Genomic DNA, 20262 nt, shown 5'->3' on the forward strand with positions numbered 1-20262 from the left:
ATTATGAAGGTCAACCTTAGAGTCTAAAGGTTTTCGCTTGAGTAGATCTAAAATTGAATATATGGAGTATAATTTTAGTAGCAATAGACCTAGTAAGGGGATTGTGACTTTGGGCGATCTAGTCATTAATAAGAGTACACGTTTTAGATATATTAGATCTATTGTTCAGAGTGATGGTGAAATAGATGGGGATATTATCAGCAGAATTCAAGTTGGATGGTTTAAGTGGAGGAATGCATTGGGCTTATTGTGCGATAGAAAAGTCCCCCTCAAACTTAAGGGAAAATTTTATAAGATCGTGGTGAGACCTGCGATGCTTTACGGTGCCGAATGCTGGCCATTAAAAGAGAAGCATAATACTAAGTTAAGTGTTGCAGAGATGAGGATGCTTAGGTGGATGACTGGCTTGACCCTCAGAGATAGGATACGAAATGAGCATATACGTGAAAAGGTTGGAGTAGCTGCAGTGGAAGATAAGATTAGAGAGAGTCACCTTAGATGGTTTGGTCACATTAAACGGAGGCCTTCCGATGACCCGGTTAGGAAAGTTGAGGTATTAGATTTGACTTATGTTAAGAAAGGTAGAGGTAGACCTAAAAAGTCTTGGTTAGAAAATATTAGAAATGATATTTCTTTATTAGATTTAAATGAGAATTTGACTTTTAACCGGACACAATGGCGAAAAAAGATTCATATAGCCGACCCCACGTAGTGGGACAAAGGCTTGATGTTGTTGTTGTTGTAGAAATGATTAAAATTCACGCTACAAAAAATGATATAAATCACATTTGAAAAACTTCAATTAAAGGCACAAACCAGCTACAGAATAAATAAATATCAAGAATACTGAAAGAAATAACCCAAAATGAAAATCCATGCCTTTTGCAGGAACAATGAGATTTGTATGTGGAAGTAGCCTTCAAAGACCAACATAATGCTCTTATAAAACACATCCAACTAGCACACACAAAAATTAAGAAAAAATATTAATTTATTTTAACTTTCAATATTTAATAAATTTTTTATGCCTGGAGGTTCTATTCATAGCCTACAAAAGACCTCAAAAAAGCAATTTCTCTATATCCTCGAAGTTTCAGCTAAAAGCTACAATCTTCAATTCTCTCAGAAACAAGTTCAAGTATCATAGTTTACATTTGCTGATATACATGAATGGAACACCAAGAGATGGAAAGACCAAGAAAGAATACATGCACATAAAGGAAGACAGTATTCCTACGAGTTAACGATTTCCTTAAGAGCTCTTGCGTTTGTAGCAGAACTGCCGGTGAAGGTTCCCAATACTGTATAAAAATGCTATGCTTCATTTTATGAGCTTTTCTTTACAAAAGCTACTTTTAGAACAGAAATATTAAAACAGCTCAATAAAATAATAACCCGACAACAGTTTCTCAACCTCTTTTATGAAAAAGAGAAATCCAATCAACCAAACGAGTGCATGTTCTAATAAGTTGACATCCAATTCAAATGCTAGGTTAAAAAATGGGCAATACGTTTTTTTTTATATTTCAATGATTTAGGATCAAATGAATTGCCAGTTCTATTCTATTTCAGTTCACGTGCTCATGCCAAAAAATGTCTTCAGAGTTTAGGCAAAGATGTGGAGTCTATTTATGTGGAGGAACATGGTATGACGATGACAAAGAAAGAGATGCTTCAGATCTTAGTTATTGATCCAATGATGGGAGCTATCGAGGTCGACTGGAGGGATTTCTTCCCATACTTGAGATGGGTTCCCAATAATAGCATGGAAACAAAAATTCGCCAGATGGCAACACGCAAAAGGGCTGTAACAAAAGCCTTGATCAATGAACAAAGGCAACGTATTGCTCGTAGAGAGGTACCCTTCCCTCAAGTGAACTCCATTTTGTACTCACATTTGTCTTGCGACTACACATATTTCATGCCCAAAACAGGAAATTAGTTATGTGGATTACTTGCTATCAAAAGAGACTACACTAACTGAGGAGCAGTTCATCGCATTAGTTTGGGAATCAATCATTGAGACATCTGATACAACATTGATCACAACAGAATGGGCCATGTATGAACTTTCAAAGAATCAGAAATGCCAGGTATCCAATGTAATTATAAAAAAATGTTTTCTTAATAAAAGTTAGCATGAGACTTCATATTCTTTTTCTCTTCTCAGGATCGCCTTTACCAGGAAATACAAAAAGTTTGTGGATCGAAAAAATTCTCAGAGGAAAATATTCAACATTTACCTTATCTAAGTGCTGTTTTCCACGAGACACTAAGATTTCACTCTCCTGTGTCCATCATACCTCCAAGGCATGTCCATGAAGATACTCAGCTGGGTGGCTATAACATTCCAGCGGGAACTGATGTAAGAATTGTTTTAATATTTTTTTATTCTGCAAGCTGGCTTCGTTTGGTTGCTTGTGGATAGAAAAAATATTTTAAAATTTGATTCTTTTTGTTTTCATTCATTTTATGCGTGAAAAGAAAATCATCATTAAAAAAAAAAGAGCGTTAGACCGGTCCAGTCGGTCCAGCACAAGGGACTGGCCCTTGTTTACTCTTGGCAGAAGCCTGGTCCGCCTCAGCTGCAGTCTGGCCCCATTGGGGTGTGGCCTAGGGAATAATGCAATGAGTGTGTGACTAGGAGGGAATTAATTAGGAAATACTTCCAAATTGAATTTAAATTAAATTCAAATAGGAGAGGGAAATAAGTAAGGAAAGAGGAGAAATTTGGGGTTGATTTAGATGGAAATTAAGGGATATTTGGGGCTGATTTGGGAGGAAAATAAGGAAGGGCTATTTTGGTGTTTGTTGTTTATTGTATGCTTTAAGTAATTGATTTACCCTAGGGTTTGGGTTATGCATATTATAGATTTTTTCTGGTATAGTTCTTTTCTTGGAGGCTTCCTAATGACGTCTAGGTTGTTTGGGAGAGCCGTTTTACCTCTCGAATTGTAGATCAAATGTATCTTATTTTTCTTATTGAAGTGCCAATACAAAATTAAGAATCATTTTGATATTCCTGCAATTTTCTATTTGTTTATTTGTTGAATTTATTTCCTAGGCACATCAAATTAGTATTAGAGAATATTTTTGGGACCTATGACTCAGAGAAGAGTTTAGGCGTTGGAAGAAAAGATGGAGGGAAAAAGTAGAGCAGCTGCAAACATATGTGTTATCGTTGAATGAGCATTTTTCAGTGATGGAAAGAAAACATAGGAATTGGTTGAGATGATGAAGCAGATGTTAGAGTTTCAAACTAAAGCGGCTTCGCTGGAAGCAATGAGGAATCAGGAAAATAATATGTCAAGGAAAGATGAAGAGGTGGAAATTGAAGGAGAGGAGGAAGGAATACTGCCCTCACCCCCTTGAGCCCTTACTGAGGTGGGGTATCAATAGGGGATATGAAGGTAGGAGGGAATGGGAAGAGGAGGACAGGCAGGTTGAATACGACAAGAGGAGTTGGGGAGGGGAACCATGGAGAGTTTCCAATGCTCGCTTCTTGGGAGGCATGAGATGAGGATATGGGGGTGGAGGAGATCACAAGATTAGGAAGTTAAAAATGCTGATATTTGAAGGGGATGACACGCATGGGTAGATATATAAGGTGAAGAGATACTTTGCGGAGGACGAGTTAAAAGAAGGTGAGAGACTTGTGAAATCAGCTCTATGTCTTGAGGGGAAGGCACTAGCATGGTACCAACAAAGGGAGATTTTTTAAAGGGAGGTTACCAGAGATAGTGATAGGGAGCAATTTTGTTAAATGCGGCAAACCAGAGTTGAGAGCAGTGGTGTGGGTGGAAAGGCCTCATGACCAAGGACAAGAATTCACTATTGAAGAGCAGTAAAGGGGTCCGTTTGGCAGGTTCCTACTGCACGACAACCACCTTCCTAGCACCTAGGGTGCAGACTATACCAGTTCAAAGGGAGGCTCCAAAGGAGGGCGGTTGTAGAACTCGACAGGGCGGGAACTTCAAGAGGCTAACTGATGCTGAATTGCAAGACAGGAGGGATACGAGGCTATGTATTAGATGCGACGAGAAATTTACACTGGGACATAGATTGAAAAATTGTACCTTACAGTTTCTCCTTATGTGCGACGAGGAGGAGGTGGATGAGGTAGAGGCAGTAAGGGAGGAGGTAGAGAAATATGAGCCCTTACACTTGGAGGTGGCTGAAGTTTCATTGAACTTTGTTGTGGGATTTCTCTCGAATTACACTATGAAGGTGAGGGGGCAGATAGGAGGAGAGGTTGTGGCAATCCTGGTGGACAACAGGGCTACACACAATTTCATATCAAACTAGGTGGTAGATAAGTTGGGTCTGAAATTGGTGGACACGTGATGTTTTGGAGTGATTATGGGCACAACAAGGGTGGAGGAGAGCAGAAGGATCTATCAGGTTTTGGTGGTAGAGTTGCAGGGGATTCACATTAGGGAGGATTTTCATCTATTAGAGTTGAGAAGTACTGATTTGATTTTTGGAATGAAGTGGTTATAAACTTTGGGGGAGACCAATGTAAACTATATGCATTAGTTATGAAGATCGTGGTGGAGGGGAGAAAGGTGGTAATTAAGGGAGATCCCAACTTATCCAAAATAATGATTTCTTTGAAAATGATGGTTCGTGCCATACAAAGGGAAGGAGGGAGATTTTTGGTGGAGCTCTAGAGTTTAGAGGGATGAGAGACAGAGGAGATAGAGGACCTTCCAGACATTGTCCAACCACTTCTTCAGTAGTTCAGGGAGATATTCTAGCTTCATCAGGGATTGCTACCCCCACGTGAGCACGAGCACTCTATTGTTCTGAAGGAGAGGGTCTCCCCTATTAGTGTCCCACCATATCGTTACCCTTAGATCCAGAAGGATGAAATTGAGAGACTAATTCTGAAGATGCTTGAAGCTAAAATCATTAAGAAAATGCGAGCCCTTTCTCTAGTTCTATATTGTTGGTAAAGAAGAAGGATGGAAGTTTGAGGTTCTGTTTAAACTATCATGCCCTGAATAAAAAAATTATATCAAACAAGTTTGCATATCAATTATTAATGACCTGTTAGATGAGTTCCATGGATCTGTGATATTCTTTAAGACCGACTTGAAATCCGGGTACCACCAGATCAGAATGTGACCAGGAGAAATCACTAGATAGCTTTCAGGGTGCATGAGGGACACCATGAGTTTGTGATTATGCCTTTTGGCCTCATGAATGCACCAACCACTTTCCATTATTTGGTGAATAGTGTAATCCAGTCCTTATTGCGAAGGTTTGTGCTAGTATTTTTTAATTATATATTGGTATATAGCAAGTCTAAGGAGGAGCATTTGGAATATTTGAGAATTGTGTTGTCTACCTTAAGAGAACACTCTTTGTTTGTTAATCAGAACAAGTGTTATTTCGTCTAGCACAGAGTGGAGTATTTAGAGCACATGATATCTCAAGAAGGTGTGACATCTGACTAGGATAAGATTGAGGCCATGCTTAGATGGCCCATACCTAAGACTTTGAAGGAGTTGAGGAGATTCTTGGGCCTCACAGGCTATTATTTGAAATTTATGAAAGGATATAGTTCTATAGCAGGGCTGTTGATGGAACAACTTAAGAAGGGCAACTTTAATTGGGTAGATTTAGCCACCCAAGCTTTTGAGGAGTTGAAGGAGGTGATGACCAGTGTCTTAAAATTAGTTCTGCTAGATTTCAGCCCTCCTTTTGTAGTTGAGACAGACGCTGCAGGTTTTCGGTTTGAATCGATACTCATGCATAACTAGAGACCAGTGGCCTATTTCTGTTGGATGTTGATGGGCAAGGCTTAAGTCAATCCATGAGGAGCTGATGGCGATTGTGTTTGCCATTCAGAAATGGTGGCCTTATTTGGAAGGCATTTCATCGTCAGAACTGACCAAAGAAGTTTGAAGTATTTGTTGGAGTAGAGAATGATCACTAAGGAGCATCAAAGGTGGCTTTCCAAGTTATTGGGCTATGACTTTGAGATTTAGTATCGACCAGGGGTCATAAACAAAGTAACATATTGTTTATCCAAGTGGGTGAGCCCTAAATGATGGCATAATCTATGCCTTTAGTAGTTGACTGAGAAGAATTAAGGAGAGAGAGAGAGAGCATGATGCAGGGTTAAGGAAAATCAGGGAGGAGCTGGTGGAAAATAAGGATATCCATCCGTGATATTCACTAGTGAGACATAAATTACTTCATTATGGGAGGTTTGTGCTTCCTAAGACCTATTCTTACATTCCTTGCTTGCTTTAGGAGTTTCGCTGGATGGCCATTGGGGGACATTCGTGGATTAAGAAGACATATCGCTGGCTTTCTGTAGAGCTGTATTGGGAGGGTATGCAGCAGATGTCGAAAAGATGGTGGCTAGTTGTGACATATGTCAAAGGCACAAGTATTTAGATGTTTCCTAGTAGGCTCTTCTTGCCGTTAGCTTTGCCAGAAAAGGTGTGGGAGGAGGTGATCATGGACTTCATTGAAGGGATGCCAATTTCAAAAGGATACCCAACGATACTGGTCACAGTGGATTGGTTTAGTAAGTATGTTCATTTCATTCATCTTCTCCACCCCTATAAAGTAGAATTAGTAGCGACAGTCTTTTGGAGGGGGGTGGTGAGACTACATGGGATACCATAATTAATTGTATCAGATTTGGACAAGATTTTTTTGAGTCAGTTCTGGAAGGAATTGTTCAAGATGCAGATGACGATTCTGAAAAGGTGCACTGCTTATCATCCTCAGACGGACGGACAAGCACAGATGGTTAATTGTAGTGTGGAAACTTATCTTCAGTGCTTTGTAGCAGATACCTTAAAGTTCTGGAAAAGAATGGTTGGCATGAGAAGAGTATTGATATAACATTTCTTATTATTCGACAACTTAGAGAACACTGTTCAAAGTGTCATACAAAAGAGATCCACCTCATTTGATACGTTGTGGATAAGGCAGCACATTGGTGGCATCAGTAGAGCAGTACTTGAAGGACAGAGATAGAATCTTGGTGGAATGGAAGGGGAATTTGTTGAGAGCTCAACATATTATGAAGAGGTCAGCAGATGCACAAAGGAGAGATATTTAGTTTTAAGTGGGGGACATGGTTTACTTGAAGCTTCGGCTGTACATATAGAAAACCTTAGCATGGAGAATGAATGGTAAGTTATCACCTCATTATTTTGGTTATGAAATAGTGGAGTGCATTGATGTCGTGGCATTTCATCTCTAGTTATCACTGCCGTTAGCCATCCACCTGGTGTTCATGTGTCCTAGTTGCAATGTTTGGTAGGAGAGTACATTCTTTTTTCTTCACTTTCCATGACCTTAACGGACGACATGGAGGTGTTGTTGGAATCATTGGAGGTCAAAAGAGTGCTTCAATGAGTAACAGGAAGCAAAGAAATTTTAATCAAGTGGAAGAACTTCTCGAAGTAAGAGATCACATGAGAGTCCTACCAAATTATTCAGCAGTAGTTCATTTCATTCCACCTTGTGGACAAGGTAGCACTTGAGGGGAGTGTTGTTAGACAAGTCCAGCCAGAACGACACAAGGGACCGACCCTTGTTTATTCCAAGCGGAAGCCTGACCCACCCCTTTTACAGTTTTCCCCTATTGCGGTGGGCCCTTGGGAATGAATATGAGGAGGGGTGGCTAGGATGGGATTAATTAGGAAATAATTCTAAATTGAATTCAAATATGAGAGGGAAATAAGGAAATAGGGCAGATTTGGGAGGAAATAGGGGAGGGCTATTTTGGTATTTGTTGTCTATTATATTCTTTAAGTAGTTGATTTACCCTAGGGTTAGGGCTATGCATATTTTAGATTTTTTTTTTCTTATGTAGTTCTTTTCTTGGAGGCTTCCTACTGGCGTTTAAGTTGTTTGGGAGAACCGATCTACCTCTTGAATTGTAGATCAACTATATCTTATTTTTTCCTATTGAAGTATTAATACGAAATCAGCAATGGTTTTGTTATTCTTGCAGTTTTTGTTTGTCTCTTTGCTTATTTTCTTTTCAAGGCACATCAAATAGTTTTAAGCAGATAAGGGTTATTTGAGGAAGGAGGATTTGTTGTAGGAGGAGAATGATGTTGATATGGGAAGGATGATTCATTGAAGGTGATGTGGAGAGTTGTGATAAGTTGTCCAGTTAGAATATTATGAATATTGAGGCATTTATAACCCTTGTATATATTAGAGTTGCTGAGGAAGACATTGGGGTTGGACCATGGAGCAAGTTTATGGCGTATGATGGGAGGTAGCCAAAAAAAATATTTGCACATGAAAGTGCAAAGATGAGAGCATGGAGTTTTTTTACTATAGAAAAGTTGAAATGGGGAATTGTTAGTGGTTGTTGACTACAGGCATTTGATGAGGTAGACAGTTATAATGAGTGTGTCAAGCCATAGATGATATGGAAGGTGGGCTGCATTAAGTGATGTGTGTTTTTTGAGTATGTGCCCGTGTTTGCAAGGGAGGAATCAGGCCCTTTTTATAAGGTTGGCAAAATTTTAAATAATTAAGATGATTTCTAAATAAAAATACAAAGAATTAGTTAGATAATATCAACAAAGTATGTTGAGTGTGAATCTTATGAGTTTTTATTTTAATTAATTAGCCAATCAATTTAAAGTGTGAGGCTATGTTGTGTATTTTTTAATGAGAATTAGGAAAAATGTTAAATTGAGGGTGGGAAATTCTTAGAAGTTAACATCTTAAGATTTGTTTTTTTTTTTTTTTAATGGTGAGCATTTTACCCACTCAGGTGCCAATATAGTTATGCCTTTGACTGTTTGCAGTTGGTGAGGTCATCTTTTTTTGGAGTGTTGGGGCACCTTATTTAGTGGTGAATGCCATGATTTTGTAAGAAGGGTTTTAATGTATGATTGATATATTCTTTGCCACCATCAGTGTGGAGATATTTGATTTTGATTGGTAATTGTTTTTTAACGAGGCTTTTGAATTTCATAAAACAAGAGGTTATTCCATATTTTAGATGCATTGGATAGATCCATACAAAACATGAATAATTATCAACAAGAAGTAGATAATATTTGTAACCTTGAGTTGAGGCAACTGGGGAAAGAATCCCACTCATTGGAGTGTATTATTTCAAGAGGCTTGTAGTTGTGATTTTAGACTTTACAAAAGGTAATCTTTGGCCTTTTGAGCTTTACAAGAAAAACAATGAATAATTTGTTGGAATTGAAAGATAATTATTTTGCTTGGATATTGTTGTAAAGACTTGGTGATGAGGGTGACTGAGATGGTGATGCCAGCAGAGCAAAAGAGAGATGTAGGCAGACAATGACGTTGGAGATTGTATTTTGGCCTATATGTGATGTGGGTAAAGGCCATTAGCAAATCCTTTATGTGATAACCAAGAGAGTGAAAAGAAATTTAGATGTTATTATTGTTAGTTAGATTAAAACAGAGAGGTGGTTGTGTGATGGGTTGGGGATATGAAAGATGTTAGGAAGAGTGAGCTTGTGCCAGTGTTGGAAGGTGTCCTTGTCCGAATGAACAATGAGAAGGTACTACCATTGCCGATGGCAACTTGATCGGTGTCATGGTTTGTTGATGACTTAGAAAGGTTGTCCAAATTGTGAGTGAAATTGGGCCATTGCGATTGGTGTTTGCGAGAAGCAGCGACAAGTGCTTTGGGTTGTTGAGGGGGAGAGGGAGATGTGAACTATAAGTTGAGATGGTGCCAGTAGGTTGAGACAGAGTGGCCACATTTGTCGCAGATTTGACATGTTATTGAAAGAGAATTTCCTCTAACGCTATTAGAGGATTCATGTATGGAGAGTAGCAATCAATCACGCTCGCAAGAGGCTCTTCCATGAGCTGTGTGAATTTCTACAGCGGGAGGTTTTTTGGCATGGTCGTCCGAAATGTTAATTTCCTTACTGATTAAGGGTGAACACAAGTCCTCTAGATTGATAGGTGTGATTTTAGTGTGAATTGATGTTTTGAAGGCTTGATATGGTAGTAAAAAATCATTAAGTGTGTAAAGTATTATGTCTTCGGGGTCCACCATTGAACTTGCTACCGTGATGTTGTTGATGAGGGTTTTAATGTTTGTAAGGTATTGAGTCATGTTAAGGTTTTTTATGAAGATGCTATGAAGTTTGTACTTGAGTTAAATAACTATTGAACTATTGGAAGATTGTAGTCTCCATCCAATAGAAATTGTAGTAGGAGTCGAGTTGGAAAAGGAAGGACCAAGGTTTATAAGGTGGAGCAAATAGTTGCAGTGAGGTTCTGTTTGATCAAGACCTACTGATTGATTGTAAGTTGGATTGTGAGTGGATAGACCATCAGGCACAAGACAGAGACGAGCAAGAGCTTCAATAGACCTGCCAAGAAAACCAACAAAACTATTCGTGCGGAATAGTTTCAAGATTCAAGAGCACCATAGGGGTAGTTGTCATTGGAAAATTAAACGGGAATGATGATGTTGATGTTTGAGATGACAAACTTGAGAGATGAGGAAATATGAATGTAGGGTTGGGAAAGTTTGGTGTGGGTGTTGCTGACTTGAGATGTGTAGGAGAAATCCATTTCATAGATGAAGTGGTGCAGGCGAGAGTCCCTAATATCATGAAGAATCACTCTGCTATAACTGCAGTTAGTAGTTATCGGTAAAGAAGCAGAGAGAATGAGCTACTGAGTATTGCGAGGACAAATAATACAGAGATATATCATTCCTGTATAAAATGTACTTGCATACTATTTTCTACCGGTAATTATGTATGTATATATAGTGCGTTTACATCAAATAAAGGTAATTAGTTTTACAAGTGTGTCAATGAGATGTAGTGGTTGTTATTAGCTAAGGGCTGTTATTAGAAGTTGCATGTAGTGCCTGCTGTAGCACTTTATAAGTGGGTGCGGCTGTTAATATTTGAGGAAGCTTTGAGTAGGTATGCCATATTTGAAATCAATGTTGATGTCTAGTTAAATTTGATCAAATGATGGATTTAACAAATAGTATTTTTTATGTGATACATAGGTATGATGTATTTTAGTTTCTCAGGCCTTTTGTATAATAGAATGAGGTTATAGTCTTATAGATGAGAATATAACTTAAATAGTTAGGTTGGGTGGTTTAATAGAGAATAACAATAAAAATGTTTTGTTATAAAAGGATGTCATTCAAGCTTACTAGGTAAATTTTATAAATTGCAATTAAATTAATGATGTTTTATGCATTCAATTATTTGGACTGTAAAAAATTTATTAATATTTAAGTTGGGTGTGAAAAAATTAAAATTGTATGATGAATGTGTTGCAAAATTAGAAAGAATGAATTTTATATTGGTTAAATTAGATTTATGGCTGGATTCATATCCATTCAATTTTTGGTAAGTAAAAATAAATTTAGATGGTTTGGATTTGAACTAGGGTGTTGAAAATGCACCTATTTGATACCTAATTAAATTTAACGCCGATGGATTATGTAGCAGAGGGGGTAGACCTATAACGACATGGATAAAATTGCATAAAATGATTTGTGAATGATAGATTTAACACCTGGTGAAACATAAAAATTAATAGAAAATGAAGATTCATAAAACCAACCTTAAATATTTCCGGATAATGCTAATGAGATTGATATATATATATATATATATATTGTATACATATGTTTAATGATTTGAATATAAGCATTATTGAGTCATTTCTTTTCAAGAACTCTCCATAGCACTTCTCTTGGAACTTTATCATATGTTTTTTCTAAATCAATAAGTATCATATGTAGATCCTCCTTATTTTCTCTATATTTCTTCATCAAACCTTTTAATAAATGTATGGCTTCCATAGTCGACCTACCCGGCATGAATCCAATTTGATTTTGAGAAACATTAGTATTACGCCGCAACCTATGCTCCATAACTCGCTCCCATAGTTTTAAAGTATGACACAATTAAATGTATCTGAAATAGAAAATATATTTTAGAAAACAATAAAACAAGTTTGATTTATTCATTTGGTTTGTTATAATCAAGCATCGACATGGGGTTTTGAAACTCCATGCAATAGTTTTCTCCTAGAACTTGTTTTGTATTTACAAGCATTCTAATAACTCTGAATTTATTTCTTATCTACCCTTTAGCATACTCCAATTGTTACTTACAGATCATCATCAACTTATATGCATGCAATATGCACAAGAAGGATTGGGAGGAACCTGAATCGTGGAAGCCTGAGAGATTTTTATCAGACAAATATGAACTAATGGATATGCACAAGACAATGGCTTTTGGAGGGGGAAAAAGGGCGTGCGCAGGCTCCCTTCAGGCAATGCTAATTTCTTGCACAGCTATTGGCAGATTAATACAGGAGTTCCATTGGAAGTTGAAGGATGGCGAAGAAGACAATATTGATACTGTGCAGCTCACAACGCACAAGCGCTTTCCAATGCAAGCCTATATAAGAGCAAGGGGAATCGAGATTTGATGCAGCTATCTTTCTTAATTTTCATGGTTTAACTGGTGAATTATTGACTTACAAGATATATTCTTGCGAAATAGTTGGAGAAGTTTGATGAACATTTCCAGAATAAGATAGAAAGCTGAAGACTTTTTAGTCGACGGTCAAATAGAACCTTTATCAAGTTAATTTGTGATCAGTTTATGCTAAATTATGTCATGTCAATTTGTAAAAGCCTATTAATTTCTAATAACTTCTCAACCTTTTTTGAAGAAAACCAATAATTTTTTTTTATAAGTTTAATCTCTCTCTCTCTCTCTCTCTCTCTATATATATATATATATATAATCACCATTAAGAAAACCTATAATTTATTTACTTTGTCCTATATTTTGGATTCTGGCTCGGATTAATTCCAATTTGGTCTAAAAATAGGCCAATGTTGTCAATAGATCATTTTTTTTAGTAAGATGAATAATAGCTTGGCCAAGAGCTTGGGTAAGAGAGCAAATACAATAACAACAACAACATCAAGCCTTAATTCCACTATATGGTGTTGGCTACATGGACTTTTTTTTTTTCCATTTTGTCTTGTTAAGAGTCAATATCTCATTTAAATTTAATATAAATGGTCATTTCTAAAACATTCTAATCAAGTATTGTTTGGTCTATTCATGCCTTTCTTAACCTAGGCTAATTCTAATGCATCTATTCTCCTAATTGGTTCCGTCAACTTTTTCGGTGGCTAAATGATGTAAGATGTTTATCCATAATCTTATCTCCCATCGGAGCTTTGCCAATCTTTTCATGTATATACTCATTTCATATTTTATCTTTAAGAGTAAAGCAACTCATCCACCCGAGCATCTTCATTTCTACAATACTTAATTTAATTTTATACTTCTCTTTTAATGACCAATATTTTGAACCATAAAGTATTACAGGTCTCACCACCATCTCATAGAATTTTCTCATAAGTTAGAGGGGTATTTTTTTATCATATAGTAGGCCCGATGCATCCTCTACTTCAACCATCAAACTTGAATACTAGTAATAATATCTTCATCTATTTCATCATCACTTTGAATAATAAACCCAAGACATCTCAAAAGTGTTCTTTTTTGAATGACTTAATTGTCGAAAGTCAGAATTTCTTTGCTTGATCTATTACTATTAAAATTACACTCCAATATACTCAGTTTTAGATCTACACACACAAATACTTTTAGACTCTACGGTTGACCTCAATAATTCAAATTTTCCTTGAACTCCCTCTCTGTCTTATCAACAAGAAGAATATCATCAATAAAAAGCATACATCAGAGTACATCCTCTTACAAATGGCTTGTAAGAACATCAATGACTAAAGCCAAAAGACATGAGCTTGAAGATCATTCTTGATATAATCCAACTGAAATAGGAAAATAATTGATAAAACCACCTTGTGTTTGAACACAAGTAACAACTCCTTCATAGATATATGTAATGACTTGAATATTAGCATTATTAATTCATTTTTTCCCTAAACCTCTTCAGAGCACTTCTCTTGAAATTTTATCATATGCTTTGTCTAAAAAAATAAATATCGTATGTAGAGATCATCCTTATTCTCTTTATACTTCTTTATCAAACCTCAATAAATGTTTAACTTCTGCATTAGACCTACCTGACATGAATATAAATTCATTTTGAAAAATATCAGTATCACATCATAACTTATGCTCAATAATTCTCTCACTTACTTTTAATCTATGACATATTAGCTTAATTCCATAATTTGCACACTCTTGTGTAACATCTATATTCTTAAAAATTGGAACCAACACACTCCACTCATATAGCATATTTTAGTCTTCAAGATAATATTAAAATATTTAGTAAATCAAGAAATTTACACCTTTATTGGGATTAAGGTCTAATAGCTTTTCCACAGTTTTTTTATTAAATCAGTCTAACCCTTCCTCCTGACAACAAAATTTATCTTGTTCTTTATATTTCTCTTATGAAACCATTTAAAGAAACTAGTTGGTTAAATAGTTCACAATAAATAAATTTTAATTTTAACAATCAACCCCTCTTTATACCTTATGCCATCTTGGCTTAACGCAGCACAAAACTTCACGGTCAGCATCATCATCAAGTATTATTGCAATGAAAATTAAATCTATTGAATGATGCCGGGTGAAGAATCCTATAAAAAAAAAATGGTTGATATTCTTCTTATTGATAAGACTAGAGAGGGAGTTGAAGGTAAACTTGAATTATGGAGGTCAACTTTAGAGTCTATAAGTTTTCGCTTGAGTAGATCTAAAACTGATTATATGGAGTGTAATTTTAGTAGCAATGGACCTAGTGAGGGGATTGTGACTGCTGACGCATATTTTCGTATCGACCCGACCCTGATCGAGCCCGACTAGGCTCGATCGACCCAATCGAATGTTGTCGAAACAAAATTGACCTGAATTAAGCCTCAATTTAACTAAATTAAATTAGATTTAATTTAATTAAAATCAAATCAAACCCAATCAAACCCCTTCGAGAGTCGTCGAGCCCAATTCAACGCAATTCAACACCGATTTGAGTTTAATTTCAAGAAATTAACTCGATTGGACCCAAATCGATCCAATTTGAGTTCGATTCGAACTCAATTCCAGGCCAAATAAGTAAATTTGGGTTGAATTTGGATCTCAAATCAAAATTTGAGATCTAGGGTTGAGATCTCTCCTCAAGTCGCACCCAATTTCACTTCAATTGGGCACATAATGTACTCAAGTGGATTTGCTTTGTTTCACGCTTCGAGGAGGCCCGATTAGACGTTTTGGGGCTGCAAGCCTGCTGTGGGCATTCGTCCCTAAGAGAACGAGCAAAAGAGAGAGAGAGAGGAGCGGAATTCGGCTCCCCTGATTTCTTTTGTTCACCCGTCCCAACCCAGAGAGCGAGCGAGAGAGAGTGACAGAGCGAATCTGGCGCTCAAGCCCTTGTTCGCATCCCTCCCTGCGTGTAAAGCTTATGTCCGACTCCATCTGAGACTTTAGCCAAGCCTTCTAGGGGTCGGCCTCCTCCCGTTGGCAGCATCTCTCTAAAGCCGCCAGGCCTCCAGGTTTGGTCCAAAGCCCCAATTCTGTCCAGATTTGGGCTGGTATGGCACTTCTTGCGGAAGAGCATTTCTACCCTCTTTCTTCTTCGTTGCCAGTGACCTCGAGGCGAGTTGGAAGCTATTTGAAGCTTCCAAACAACAAAGGAAGACTTCAAAACTCCCAAACAGTAATTTGGAACCTTCAAATCACCTTGGACAACGGCGGCGACGACCAGAACAGCTTGGACAGCGATCTTCCTCCCTTGGAGTGGCTTGGAGCAACTTTGGAGCTTGGACAGCGATCCAGATCTTCGATAGGAGCACTAGGACAAATCGGGAGAGGTATAACACTAAAACATAGGCAAAACCTTAAGGATCCCTAGCCAATGGCATGTGATTGATGATCCAAAGCCTTAGGTCCTTAGAAACTTTTATTTTTGGTCCCCCAAAATCCCTTTATTGGCTATCCACTTTGCGAAACTATGTAAATTTGGTGATTTCCATTTGTTGGCTCTCATGTGAGAGTCTGGAGAGGATTTCAATGTGTATGGAGGTGTTGGATATGTGTTCGACACCTCCCAAATTATATGTTTTTTCATTCATGCATTTCTCCCATTACCTATGTTTGAACCATAGGTTAGGCTATTCTATTTGACATAGAAATCAAATGTTAGGGTGTTAACTTTTTTTACAATGTCGCATTCTAGGTTAGGCTCCTTAGATTGACACACAACAACAAAATTGACATAGGTTTAGGGTATGTTGTGTATGCTAAAGCTCATTGCTTAATAAATTTGGTGAAAACTTGTAGTGGAGTTATTTGAGCTTGCAAAAAGATCCTTGGTGCAAATTGTTGTGAGGTTTACTACAAGTCTCCAAAGACTTATGTTGTGAACCGCATGACATTCATAACCAACCAAATCCATGACAAGCCTTTCATCAAGTTTAGTTTGTTTTAAATGGTGATTGTTTGTTCACATTTTGTTTGTATCCAAAGTTTACAAATTTGTAAGCATGCTCATTTAATTTCCAAAATGCTTTTAAAGCAAAGGTGGTGTATTCCATGACATTCAAAGGTCTATGGATCATACTCCATCATGTATTGAAATTACTTAAGCATGATTAGTTGAATTTATAAATTGAGGGATTCAAGTGCAAGGATAGTCGAATTTAGCATATGTTCATCCCCCTAAACAAACAAACAAACTTCATTCGCATTTCTAGGTTTTATGGATGATGTCAAATTCGATTGTAAGACCTCTTAGAAATCGTAGGAGATCAATTCTCTTCTCTCCTAATGAATCCAAACGTTCATTCCAAACTTTAGGGAACCCTCTTCCCTATGTGATTTTTCTTCATACATGATGTTTGAAGCCCCTCAAGGCTCCAAATGTTAAACTGTGTGAATTCTAGCTCTACCCTAGAAGCTACAAATCATCACATGTCTACTTTTAGATTTCCCCTAGATCTTGCCAAAATGGATCTTTAGTATATTCTTAGAAACTTCAAAATCCCCAAATTCATATCAAATTTGATTTGGAAAAACTCCCCATTGATTTAGGGAGACAATCCTCTCTCCTTCAAACGAATCTAAAATATTTGTAGGAGAGTAGGATGTTTTCTTCCTTATGTACATGTCCTTCATGCTTAGTAATTGGGGTGTCCTCTAATTCCCAATTATTATAGTGCATAAATCAAGACTTTAGGATCGAAGCCTAAGTCATCCCCCTTTTGTTGAGGCAAAAATCAATAAATACATGCACTTCCATATGTGATATTTTGGAGCCTCTCTAAGCTTCAAATGTTCATCATGTGAATCACTTGAGCTTGAGACAAAACTGTCAAGCCCTCCTACTTTGTCTGTTGGAGCATCTAACCAACAAACATTACTTCTATGTGTGACACTTTGGAGTCTTCCCAAGCTCCATATGTTCCCTTATACGCATCATGGAGATTGTAGGAAACAAATCCTAAGTCTCCCTTTTATTTGCTTACAGCACAAAGCTAGCAAATGAACTCTTCTCCCCTCATAAATAAAGATTTGGAATTCTCTAAAAATTCCAACACATCATTATATGAGGATCTTGGAGCTTAGGGCCAAATCCTAAGCTACCTCCTTTATTTGTTGAGTCACAAAATCAATAAATGAGCATTTATCTCCATTCACTTGGCTTCAACCAACTGAATGATCTTCCCCTTGAATACTAAGTATTCAAAGAGCTTTTATGAAATCTTGTAACTCCAAAGTAATCTCCCTCCTTTAACTCTTGTAAGGAGTTTATAAAATCACTCATTCATTGGAGCACAAAACTAATGAAACCTTTAGGTTTGGGATTTAAATCTAAGTCCCCTTCCTCTATTCACTTAGCCTAAATTAAGTGGATGACAATTTCTCTCTGGACACCAAATGTCCAAAGTGCACCTTCAATTGGCAACTTTTAAGTTGCATTCTAATCATAACTTCTTGTGAGCCAAGATTACAAGAGAATATGTGAACTTTCTTTAATTCTCCCAAATCCAGATTGAGAGGATGCAACCCTTTTCTTTGAATACCAAATATTCAAAGAAACATTCTAAAAGTTTTGTAGCTTCCAAGTTACATCTTCATCCCTTAACCTCAAATTTATGGGAGAGTTTGCATCCAACAAAATCCTTTTGTTGGGTAAAAATAACTCATATCCCTATAGTTTTAATATAGGAATGTTATTCTCATGTCCCCCTCATTATCCTAACCCATGTTAGGTGAGTGAAGCCTTTTGTTTGGGCACCTAAAAGCCTAATGAACTCTCATGAATGTGTAACCTCTAAGTTGCACATACATTCCTTCTTCTACCAAATGAAAAGTATAGAAAACCTTATGTGTATCGTTTCCTTTTGAACATAAAATGTTCAAAGGGTTTCCTCTAACTTGCAACTAACAAGTTGCACTTCACTTCTCCTTTTCTATAACTCTAAAGTTTTAGGAAATAATCTCATCCTCCCCTTCCTACAATCCAAAAATTGTAGGAAACTATCCCATTCTCCTAAGATTCTAAATTATGAGAATGTACATTCCTCTTTGAACATCAAAAGTTCAAGGAACATTTATGGATTTGCAACCCACAAGTTGCATGTTCCTTTCCTCGTTTCTACACCTCAAAAGTTGTAGGAATTCCTCTCATCCTATTAATTCAAATTAGATGGGTGAATGTCCCCTTATTTGAACACCAAATATTCAAAGAAAATATTCCACTTTGCAACCTTCAAGTTGCATTTCTCCCCTTCTTCTCTACAAACCAAATTAGTAGAGAAGCTCATTCATACAGCTCAAAAGTTGTATGAAGCTCTCTTTCACTCAACCCATGTTGAGTGATTCAACAATGTTTAAAATCAATATACTTGTTGAACCAAAAGTAATAAGTAGTTTTCCTCCCAAACATAGGATTCAAAAGTCCTATCTTCTTCCATCCTTCCAAACTCAAGTTGGAAGGGTACAACCTTCTCTTTGAACATCAAAGTGTTCCAAGATCTTCATGAATTTGCAACCAATAAGTTGCATTTTCTCTCGAATCTTCACCAACTTCCAAATTGTAGGAGATTCTTCCTCTTTTTAGCTCCAAAAGCTAGAGAGAATTCTCAAACATTTAGCCCAAAAGACTAAATGTTGGATTTTCACTTTCTCTTCTTAGCTCCAAAGCTAAGGAGAACCCCTCCAACACTTGGCCCAAAAGCTATGTGTTGGATTTCCTTTCTTCCCCTTCTTTAGCCTCAAAGCTAAAAGAATTCACTCTTATTCTAGCTCCAAAAGTTAGGAGGAGAATTCATCCAATAGTTAACTCAAAAGCTACATGTTGGACACTTCTTTCTTAGATCCAAATTCTAAAAGGACCCTTAGTGTAACATACGACACAAGCCTCATACACTTAGGTGCTCAATCCCTTAGGCACTAGGGTTATGATTTTTTTTTGTACGCGTATGTGATTGATGTTTTGGATTGTCTACATTATGGGCACTTTCCCTTAAGTGGTTAATTTAGAAATATATACATGATTTTTATGCAGGTGTCCATGTCCAAGAAGGGGGAAATGTCATGATTATGCTAATGCTATTTGTTTGCATGCGCTGCTTAAAACCCCCCCAAGAGGTATGACCAATAGGGTAGAAGCTGGAGCTTAACACTCTAAGTGCTAGGAAAATTTTGAATATGATATGATGATTATATAAACTGCCATCTAACTCTATTTTAAAGACTTGAGTCTTTTCTATTTTATATCATATATTTGATTAGATCTAGGATGTAAAACTTGTCAGGTTTGGATTAGAAGAAAATGTGGATTGAAGGAGGATGTATTTCCTCGGAGTTGAAGCTTGAAGGTCCACTGAAGAGTTAAAGCTTGAAGACCCCTACAAGTAAAGTCTATAAATTTAACTGGGTTGTATAATGGCAGGCAACTCAGTTGCCAAACATGCTTGTAATAATTGCGACACTATTTACACTTCTGTTTTAATTGATATACAAGCATGTGTTGATGTTTTTACTGGGTGCACATTAGAAAAGAATGTTTTTTTCTTAGGTTTCTTCTATTGCTTTATTTGGGTGTGGCCTGGACTTTTGGTGCGGTAGGCTTTTAGGATAAAATAAATTTTCTACCTCTTAATATGTAAACACTCTAAAAAATGAAATTAGGCTCCATGATTTCCTAATAAAAAAACATTTGCATGGCTCTCTTTAAAAGAGCCAAGTTTTCCAAAACTTAAAACAATCATGCATA

At 36.9% G+C, this 20262-nt stretch overlaps 1 protein-coding gene across 1 annotated transcript in view; it reads left to right on the forward strand.

Annotated features, from left to right (window-relative positions):
* LOC110093775 (ent-kaurene oxidase 2-like) overlaps positions 1-12732 on the forward strand; it is a 17692-nt gene extending 4960 nt beyond the window's left edge. Inside the window, exons 3-7 of the mRNA XM_028697236.1 lie at positions 1035-1227; positions 1539-1858; positions 1935-2093; positions 2171-2365; positions 12142-12732. Of these exons, the coding sequence (XP_028553069.1) occupies positions 1035-1227; positions 1539-1858; positions 1935-2093; positions 2171-2365; positions 12142-12462 (1188 nt within the window). The 3' untranslated portion in view covers positions 12463-12732. The remainder of the gene's footprint in view (positions 1-1034; positions 1228-1538; positions 1859-1934; positions 2094-2170; positions 2366-12141) is intronic.
* The last annotated feature ends 7530 nt before the right edge of the window (positions 12733-20262 follow it).

The sequence above is a fragment of the Dendrobium catenatum genome, unplaced genomic scaffold (genome assembly GCF_001605985.2).
Source record: "Dendrobium catenatum unplaced genomic scaffold, ASM160598v2 fragScaff_scaffold_906, whole genome shotgun sequence".
NCBI lineage: Eukaryota > Viridiplantae > Streptophyta > Magnoliopsida > Asparagales > Orchidaceae > Dendrobium > Dendrobium catenatum.